General features: G+C 39.1%; 1 protein-coding gene across 4 annotated transcripts in view; it reads left to right on the forward strand.

Moving 5' to 3' along the window:
• LOC103474211 (roundabout homolog 2) overlaps positions 1-9776 on the forward strand; it is a 101346-nt gene extending 91570 nt beyond the window's left edge. Inside the window, exons 22-27 of one of the 4 annotated variants that reach the window (XM_008425015.2) lie at positions 190-328; positions 3342-3655; positions 3847-3966; positions 5377-5556; positions 5723-5844; positions 9130-9776. In XM_008425015.2, the coding sequence (XP_008423237.1) occupies positions 190-328; positions 3342-3655; positions 3847-3966; positions 5377-5556; positions 5723-5844; positions 9130-9141 (887 nt within the window). In that variant the 3' untranslated portion in view covers positions 9142-9776. The remainder of the gene's footprint in view (positions 1-189; positions 329-3341; positions 3656-3846; positions 3967-5376; positions 5557-5722; positions 5845-9129) is intronic. The other 3 variants (XM_008425016.2, XM_008425017.2, XM_008425019.2) reach the window with 3 other exon arrangements.
• The last annotated feature ends 984 nt before the right edge of the window (positions 9777-10760 follow it).

Consider the following 10760-nt stretch of genomic DNA (forward strand, 5'->3'; position numbering starts at 1 on the left):
TGGCAATTTTGCAATTTTTATATATATATATATATATATATATATAATCTGTGTTACTAGTATAACACAGATTCATACTAGTGTTACTATGGATGTGCTCGGCACAATGGTTGTGACATGTCTGGAATGAATCAATAATGAAATTGATTATACAATTATTGTTTTTATTATTGTTTTTGTTGTCATTAGACAAACTGGCTTCGCAGGCATCGGCTGGATCCCTGTCCAAGCCGGCTCCTCTCACCTGGGTGGACGTTTTATCACTTCCTCTTCCGCCCAACAAGGGCAGAGATCATCCAAAACCAGACAAAGAAGAGGCACAGCACAGGTAACATTCATCACCGCGTTCATTTTTCAGACTCCTCATATCTCCAGAAACACTTGGCTCTTCGGCGGTTTTATATATATTTTTTAATTTTATTATTATTAGAGAAGGCCTCTGGCTCTGCTTCTCTGACAGATGGCATTAAGGCAGCTGGGCATCAAAGCTGCCCCGCAATGCTGCCAAGGCAGTCAAGCAAAGCTTAAGTGAAGTTTGGTGGACTGAGGAGTTTGCAAATTAACACTTGTGTGTCTACCGGCGGCGAGACGAGGCGACTGCGCTGCGAGGCGGCGGAGGGAAGCGTCCACGCTAACCACTTCTGACACATTAGATTGCGGACATAACGGGGTGGGGATCGGAAAGGCTGTTCTGACTGCGCCGTGTCTTTTGTAATGACATTAGGCTCCATCTGACAGGCTGAATTAGTGCTTTCCGTTTTCAATGACACGTCCATCATTAAAATAGCCCCAACGGCGCTGACATGACAACAGGCATCACGGAGGTGGAGCCCGTCTTCTCGTTCTTCTTTACTGCTTCCATTTCATGAGAACTTTGAACAGTGTTTCTGATTCATTCCTGCTTTGCTCGTTTGTTGACCCCCCTGGTTGCTCTGAAGTGTTAACTGGACGGTGTTGAGTTTTGTGCAAATATTCTGGCTATAATTTAGAAAGAAAAGTAAAGTGATGCAACTGCAAAAACACAAAATCTTACCAAGTATTTTTGGTTTCTAAGGCAAATATTTTGGTACACATGTAATTTGCGATATGGACTTAGATTTTTATCCCAATATTTTGTGGTAATATTGTGATAACAATAAAATGATGATAGAGATCCATTTATTACCAGTTTTTAGGTAACTGCATGGCGCCACAAGCATAAATACTGCTCTTGAAAAACATTCTTAATGAAATGAAGCTTTTTCAGGATGCCACATACTTAAAGAGACGTGATTTATGTCACTAAGTTACACATAGAGACTTTGTTTAATCCTGTTTTTGAATTTGTTGATATTTTTCTGATGTCTCAGTGGAAAAAACACTGGAGAAAATGTCAAAAAGAAAATTAAAAATTTTTTTTTAAACATCAACAGAAATCTATCGTTATGTGACAGTGATAATTAAGACTTTTTATTACGACAAGAAATTGTTCACGATAAACAATACAATAAATACCCACCTACCTGAAATATAACAAAACTAACTTACAAGTACTGTAACTGTCCAGCAATAAATATGAGCTTGTTTTAAGTCAGGAATGCCTTAATATTGATTTAAAATATACAAGGTCCAGATTATTGCACTTATTTCAAGACATTTCGCCCATGCTATAAGTGAACTAATCTGCCAGTGGAACTAGTGCTTTTTTAAAATCAATATTAAGAAATATTGACCTTAAGCAAGCTTCTATATCTTGCTGAAAAGTTACTTATATCAAGTGTATCAAGTTGTTTGCACTAGAAACTAGACCAAAAATATTTAATAGGATTTTGTGTTTTTTGTTGTGTGGCACAGTCTCATTTTGAATGCTGAACGTGTGCATTGAAAAAAAAAGAGTATTTCTTTAGGAAACATAGGAAAATATCTCAAATAAAATCCGATTGTTTGGGAAGAGGAATCAGGATTCATCAGATCTCCTCTGCACCTGCAGAATGCAGAAAAACGCCAAAGAACACAGCGGCGTGGGTTTTGAAGGTCGAGCCGCTTGCACACTTTGCTTGTGTGTATTATTATTCTTTCCATGTCGGGTCAAACGCGGCTTCTCCTCTACGGCTCAGCCTGAGGGCACTATTTAAATTACATCTGCCCTGCTTTTATGGGACACTCCACATGTACTGTGAAAACAGCAGGACGCTGCTGCGTTAATCAGTTGTTTAAAAAAATGTTTTACATTGGAAATATTTGGTTAATTTTTATGTCTTTTGCTCCTTCATTTCTAGTCAGAACACATTTATATTCTGCCATCAGTCACATTGAGTGTAATGTTAATTTAAAGGCATACGTCATCATTCTTACAACCACCAACACCAGCTATGTGTTTTTGCACAATCAGAATCAGCTTTATGGGGCAAAATTTCCCCATAAAGCAAAAATATTCACTTCAATTTCACTCGCAGCGTGCAGACATTAAGTATATACAAACAAAACCTTATAGGACATAAAATAAACACATGCCAACATCCTCTGGAAGAAAACTTATCCATCCACTATAATACAAAACATGTCTGTTTTTTTTAATATCTAGAAATGAAATGAGAACAAATATTCTTTATTTAGCTAGGCAGAGGGTCAAAATTGATTACTGGATTACAAAAGCTGCACAACCCTGATCTATTGTATGTAAACATAATTCTGACCAATTGGGGATTCGATGAAATTGTCACAAAAATGAAACTTGCTGATCCCCAAAGTTGTTTGCGATATCAAATAAACCCTTTGAAGCTTAAGATTAGGGCTGGACAATAAATCAATAACTATGTATCGCAACAGACACGTGATCAATATCAATTAATAATACACCTGATTGAATATTCAATATTCAATACATAGAATATTCACTGAACTCAGATCCAGATCCACGTAGCATTCTGGGAGATGTAGGCAGAGGAAAGACTTTAGCCGCTCAACCTCCGCTAGCGACCAGCTAATAAGTGAATGTCATCAACTCACTCACTCTGTGGTTACCTAGCAACAACTTGTTGAGTGACTTACGTACGCAGCAGCAGTTTCATGTTTCACTACCGTGGCTTATAACTGCTAAAAAATAAAAACTGGTGTTGAGTGGATAAAAGAGGAAAGATAACGGCACCAGTTTGGCAGCATTTCAGATACTTAAAACAAATCAATATTTATTTAGATTAACTGAAATGAGACGCTTGTATCGTGGTACTTTTTTCAGCCATATCGTCCAGCCCTATATTATATTTTAAAATCTTACTGAAAACGAATCAGCAGCAAGAAGACAGAGTGTTTCCCTGAAAGCCACTCCTTCACCTGCCGCCTTCTCTCCACCCGACGTTTAGTTCCGAGGAGGAAGATGATGACTGGTGTCCTCCGCTTCCGGCCAGAACCTACCTGATGGACTCTTACAGGGAGGAAGGGTCAGGCCTGCCGTCCAGACCAGAGGAAGTAACGCCTTCCCCTCAGCATGACGCCCCGCAGCCCAGCGACAGCCCCCGCGTCCAGCACTTTGACCTGTTGGTGCGCCACCAGCAGAGCCAGGTGTCCCAGTCCAACCCCGATCTATTCACCAACACCCAGGCGCTGGAAGCCAGTGATCTGTACAACCACAGCAGCCAGTGGGCGGATAATTTCAGGGGAGAAAGTCTCGACAAAGGTCAGTTTGAATTAATTCGAATGTTAAGGTTGGACTCACACGACCGCGCCGCGCCACGAAGGATCTACTTTCCGGTTGTTACTCAGCAGAAAGGAAATCGTGTTGCATTTATTCATAGGGGATTTTTTTGTTTGTTTTGGCTTCTGTGTGAAGTTTCCCTAAAGGATGACGTCAGCATGCTCTCTTGTCAGGACAATCTCTTGCTGTGGCCGCCGAGTCGAGCCCGACTGCTGCGGCGCAAAAACCCAGGAGTAAGAAGAGAGCGCCGAGGGACGGGCAGAGCCGGAGAGAGAGGCACGGAGACGCGGCAGGTACATCCTGAGCCACACTAATCAGTTCTAATCCGGTTAAGAGAACGCTGTTCATTCTCTAAATTATTTAGAGCAAATCTGACAAACATGGCTCTTTTATTATTACCTCTTTGAATTAAACAGCAGCCATCAGCTTCGGTTTGTTTCAGTTTTATTAGCAGAAGTTCTCATGCCCTTTGAACTCTTGAGCTTTTTTTAATAAACTGTCTTGGAACGTTAGGAACATTGACAAATAAGCATTTTTTTTAAAAACCTGAATAGTGTGGTTTGCAGGCACAACCAGCAGCCTTCATAAGTCGCAGGCTGTAATGTGTAATATATGCATGTGTTCTGTAATGGCGCTTCTCTAGCTGGTTAAAGCTGCAGTATGTAACTTTAACATATTTTAATATGTTAAAATGCTTTTTAACATATTTGTTAAAAATGTCACCATGTGGTGACAGTTTGAGACAGATAATCAATGAAAAGGTCATTGATTATCCCTAAGGTACTAAAAAGATTTTTTTTTAAAGTGAATATATTAAAGTTTTAATCATAGATTTTCAATCATAGTTTTTTATAATCACAAACTGTAAATTGTTTTTCAAAAATATATCTCTAGTAGTAGGAGTAGAGCGACTTAAAAAACTCAATTTCATTGACTTCATTCTCAGAATTCTGACTTTTGATCTCAGGAGATTGAATTTTGAAAATTGTAAGAAAACAAATTCAGAATTTTAATTTTTAGTGGCCCTAATCCCCTTCCATACCTTTCTCTGCTTGGCTTTCAGTCAAAGTCATCAAGCTGCTTTGCTCCTCAAGCACAAAATGCACAAGTTTCTGACAAGAAAAAGACCAGAGACCGCGTCCAGCAGCGTCACTGCGACTCACACTGCTGTTAAAAACAGCATGAAGCAGCATTTAAGCTAAACAAATGTAATAATGACTAAATGGTGAATAAAAGGTGCTTTTTAAGGAAACTCAGTGTTTCCTTGCGTATTTTGTAACATTATCTACTGGTTTGCAATGGGAGTCCTCGCTCAAAGCTAATGTTATTTGCGGGATGATAGGATGGAAAAGTTAGGGAATCCCTCCTTTAGATATCTGACTTTGGCACATTCACCATCTGAGTAATCGCTGGTCTCCATGTGCAAACACTTTAAGTCACAATGGTCCTGAAAGAGGCTGTAGTCACTAAAATAACATGATGCATCATGGGTAACCAGGGCGCTCAGAGTCACTGGCTCACACTTTGAGCTTTCAGGTCCCCCTCTGCGTCCCGTTATTAAGCAAGTCGGCCTCAAAAGTGATATCTGCTCATCTAACTGGCAGCGAGAAAGTGAATAAGCAGATTTCCCGAAATGTCAGAGTATTCCTTTTAAGATAAAATTCTGTGTGTGTGTTTTTTTTTAATCATCGCTGATGAATCAGAGCTCCCCCCTCCACCGGCCCCTCCCTCTGCAGACGGCTCCCTGCAGCTCTTTGTGGACGTTTTGAGTCGCAGACAAACAGACAACGAAACAAGAGAGGGAAGAGATTTGCCCGCTCTCCTGAAGCGAGGAGACGACTCCTCACCCCAGAGGGGGGGACTTGCAAAGTGGTTATCACAAGGTAAAAAAAAAAAAAGGAAAAATTCAAGAAAACAAAAATGGAGCATGACAAACTGGCTCTGGCAGGTTTGATTTGATATTGTTGTGAAGCTTCCGGTAAATGATCTCGGTTTTCAGTCATTCAGGGGCCAAAACACTTTAAATTTGAGCGATTTGTTTTCCCTCAGCAGATGAGAATGTAATCCCATACGGACAGCCAAACGTGCTGTCCAAGGTCCAGACGTCGGGCTACGGGTCCCTGGGGGGACGGGCGTTTCCTCGGCCCGCCGCTGCTCAGAGGAGAGATGAGGTAAGTCTGAACATAGCAGATACTGAACTGTATACTGAACTGTTATCAACTCCGTAAGAGACTCTGCAGGAAGCAGGCCCGTCTCCAATAAATATTTATAAGTAAATAAGTAAAGATGGAATCTAGAGTTTATTTTTTTTATCCAGTACAGCTCTCAGTCCACTGGCCAATTATCCAATAAACATATTTTCAATATGGAAATCATAGGTTGAAGTATAAAATTTAAATACAGTGGCTTTAAATTTTTTTTATATATATTTCTGTTAAAATGTCAGATTTTTATGAAGCAACTAAAAATAACCAACTACGGTAAATTATTTCAATATTGTTCTATTGTTAACGTACTGAAATTCATACAAAAAAACAACTTCATAAACCTGGTTGTATAATTGTTCACTCCCCCTAAACTTAAACTTTGCTAAAGAACCTTTGGTCTTCTCTTGGCAGTGGCGCCCCCCAGAGGGGGAGTGAAGGGGCCACTGGCCCTGACTTGAAAAAATGCTTAGCTTCCCCACTGCATGACCCCTGCAGGGAATCACGCTCAAGTCATAGGCAGGAAAACAAGAGTCAACATCTCTATTTTTAATTTTATTTTATTTGCTGTACCCCACTAGAACGTCCCAAAACTTCAGTTTTCATCTCATATTGAAAAAAAGAGAATGGTTCTCCAACTTAAAAAAAAACAACAAAAAATCAACAGCAGTTAAGCGGTCACAAGTAATTTAATGACATAAGTGAAACTTGCTTTGTTCATGTTTGTTTAACTTGACAACTTAATAAATGATCTTAATTTCTTTTGTTTTATGCACATGTGAAGAAAACTAAAATTCTTATGTGTTCATATTTTTATTATCGATAACAAAAAACAATTTTCCCTTGAAACAAGGTGATCTCTTCCACATGTTTCACTGTGGAAGTGGTTTCTTAAAATAATGCTCAGTATTATTTTTGCGTCAACGTAATATTTAGGAGCTGTGGCCCAAAGAGTTCAGCTCTGCTTTCATCAGATGAAGCTTTTAGAAGAGTTTCGCCTAGACTGGAAGTTTTCTTTTTGACAGAAACTGCGTCTGATTCACAGCCTCAGGTGTTGGTCATGTGAACGGAGGAGGAGAGTTTTGTCACATGTAGAACATAAATGGTCCCGACCAGAACCTGCTCTGCCGTCAGTGTTCCTGTCAGACTCTTGACAACCTTCCTTCCTGACCATTTGTGTCGTCTGCTCATCCATTTCAGAGAAACTTGCAGTTTCGTAATGCCACCTTTGTGACCTCGACACTTTTTTCTCCTATTTTTTATGATATGATATATAGATTTGTAATTGTGGAGAGTTTTCTTCACTCTTCTTCTGTGTCTAACTAATCTGATCTACTATAATTAGTGTTATGTGTATAGATGTGTATTACGTAGATTTATTTAAAGGTGCTTCAGTAAAGTGTTAGCTAAAGGGTCTTTTTTTCTTCTTCTTCTTTGCCGTTTTTGAATTGAGCAACACTTATAGCTTATTACTCCAAAAAAGGAAAATGTTTTGAAAGGATTTATTATTCTCATTTGTTTTATGTTACACAATTGTGGGTTGTTAACTGGGTTATGCAGATCTCTGAGGTTCACTGTAAATCTCATCTGTTGTTGCAGACTCTCTGCAAACTTTTAATAAACATATTAAAAATACATCAAGCACATTAATTACACCGACAGTCATTCCGAGTTTAACTTCAGAAGGACGTTTCCCTTCTGCTGCCTTAAGATAAAATGTTGTTTGTGGTTTAAAAATACCCAACAACAGATGTTCAGCTAAGAGAGGATGTAGTAATATTCCACTGATACTGTGAGGTTTTTCTCCACCAAATCTGTGAACAGATTTATGAGGGTGTTTTGATGCTTATTAACTTTTTAAAGCTCATTTAAAGGTATTCCGTACCTTTAAATGTTTTCCTCAGCTTTTTGGACACATTTTTTTTCTTCTTACAAATCCAAATATTGTCGGCCACGAATTCGTCTCAACTTTGCAAGCAGTGAGCTTTGTGAAGTGTGCATGTATTAATGTGTTTAAATGACACGCTGCAACACTTTACACATGCATTGACTTTAATATTTGTTTTTGTGGATTATCTGCTGAAAATCTTGTCATTAATCAGATTTTTAAAAAATTGGCACTTTTCTGAGATTTTCCATTTTATCACATATGCTTATTTGATTCAGTATTAGACATAGTTTCTTTTTCAACTAAACATTTTATTGCCTAAAATCTTACAAAATTACATTCATTAAGTGAAAGCTTTTAATCATTTGTAGCAAAGGATGAATCTGCAGGTGAAAATATATTTCTGACATAAGTTAATCCCTTTCTGTTTGACTAACATCAGTACAGTGTAGGACTAATCTGTTTATTTGACCCAGGTTAATCTGAAACTAACCTCTGAAGGACTTCTGGATCAAACATATTTACAGCCAATATTGTTTTCATCTTAAATGCAACGTGTATATTTTTGCACAGTTTTGGCTTAATTACTGCTCTGAAAATGTTGTACTTTAAGAAGCCGTGTACTCCAGCTAACGATTAATTGATTGCTAAATAAGTCGGCCATTATTTCAATAATCGATTAATCGCGAATAACACGATTAATTCATTTCAGCGCTACTTTCAACATCTTTCTTTTCTCCACATTTTTTGTTTTTACTCTGATCCCCGTAAATAAAATGGACCTGTATGTAGATACTGAAAGGCTGTTTGGATGGCCAAGTCAAAGTCCAGACACAAATCAAATTGAAAATTTGTGGTAAAACCGAGTTTGAGATATTTTTGCAATGATAAATGGGGAGACATTTTGATCTCAAGGGTGTGAGTAAATTTCCAGTACCTGTTGCAAGATCTAGACATTAAAAATAAAAAAATAAAAAGCATAAGATTTACTTTTATGATTATATCAAAAATGACTTTCTCCACAAAAAGGAGAATTTTTTTTTTTTATTTGAGTGTTTTATTGGCAACATGAGCAACTTTAGACGAGAATGTAAAGTTGCCCGGCACACCTGAAGAGCAGCAACTAACATGAAACATCAGAGATTCAAGTTACTTACAAGTGGATCTGATTCCTCAGTGAAGACGAATTTCTGATTTGAAACGAAATCTTAAAAATGGGAAACATGATATGTGAGCTTCATTACTTCCCCACTTTAGGGATTTTCACATGGCTTGATCTCCACAGCTGTTCTCCGTGTAATCTGCATGCTAATGTCTCTGCTCGTCTAACCGCACGCACTCTTTTCATTTGGCTTTCTCCGCAGAATCTCATATAGACAGCCGCCGATTACACCACGTGACATTCTCCTCTCCTTTCCTCCCTGACTTCCTGTCTCCGCGAATCATCAATGTGTTGCCATGGCATCCCCCGAAAAGCCGAAGACAAAAGGAAAAGCGTCAAGGCTTGCCATCTGCCTTTTCACAAGCTACTTGTATTCTCTTTTTATTTTACTTTAGGGATCTTCTTTTTTTTCTTCTTCTTCTTCTTGCGTGTGATTTCTCTCACCCCCCCTTCCTGTGTACAAAGACTTCCTCTGTAATTTTTTTAAAAGAAGAGGTGATCACATATATTACTAAGAAAAGAAACGTATGGTATTTTTAGGCTAAAGGGAATGAAATGGAAGTATTGCGTTGTTGTACAGCAGATTAATGAATGTATCTTTTGTTTACTCCTGACCGTCAAACTATGATGCTGCGGGTTTTTTGTTTTGTTTTGTTTTTGATGAACGACGGGAGCAGGGAAGAGAGACATGAAGCTAAATCTCATGATGTCGGTGTGGGTGTGTGTCAGTGTTTTTAATTTCACCTTCCCGTGTGGCTGTGTAACCGTGTTAGATCACCAGTGTGTTCATTTTTAAATCTGGGGGAAAAAAATAAATAAATAAATAAAAGGTTTTGTTACATAAAGGTTCCTCTTGCGTAGAGTGTGAAATCTACTAACTGTGACAGAAGAATAGCAGTTGTGTTGGTAGCAGTGGGACTCTGCGGATGACAATGCCAGCCTGGATTTTCCAGTCAGCTGGTGCCACCGCCTCAGCGCCGAGTGAAACGCTTCCATGAAAGTTGGAACGAAACACGATTCAAAAGTGCTCGAAAAACTTGTGCTGCTGAAACTTTTTGAGCGTTAGAACAGATCTGATTATTTATTATTATCATTATTATTATTATTATTATTATTATTATTGGAAAGATTTAAGGAAAGATCTTTAAGATGACCAGCATTCCTAACTACAGCTGTAGAAACCTGTGAGGTAGTTTTCTAATTGGTAATTGGTAGAAATGCATTTTGCGTTTGTTGATTCAGCAGAAATCCACTGGTAAAAACGAACTTATTGTCTGCCATCTTTGAGCCCCGAATCCTATTGGACAAGGATCGTTCTAACAGACCAATCAGAAAAGACCTGACGAAAACAGAGAAAACAGAGTTTTCTACTTAAATTATGTAATCTCTGATTTTTTGAAAAGTTAATTTATGTTAATGATTTTGGTTAAAAAGGGAAATTCCTACAATATATTTATATTTCTATGCAAATGGTGGAATGTTTATCCATCCATCCATTTTCTGCCGCTTATCCGGAGTCGGGTCGCAGGGGCAGCAGCTTCAGAAGGGAGGCCCAGACTTCCCTCTCCCCAACCACTTCTTTCAGCTCCTCCGGGGGAACCCCCAGGCGATCCCAGGGTAGCCAAGAGACATAGTCCCTCCAGCATGTCTTGGGTCTTCCCAGAGGCCTCCTCCCGGTGGGACGTGCCCGGAACACCTCACCAGGGAGGCGTCCAGGAGGCATCTTGATCAGATGCCCGAGCCACCTCAACTGGCTCCTCTCGACGGAGAGGAGCTGCGGCTCTACTCTGAGTCCCTCCCGGATGACCGAGCTTCTCACCCTATCTCTAAGGG

Source organism: Poecilia reticulata, linkage group LG13, assembly GCF_000633615.1.
Source record: "Poecilia reticulata strain Guanapo linkage group LG13, Guppy_female_1.0+MT, whole genome shotgun sequence".
In the NCBI taxonomy this organism is placed as follows: Eukaryota; Metazoa; Chordata; class Actinopteri; order Cyprinodontiformes; family Poeciliidae; genus Poecilia; species Poecilia reticulata.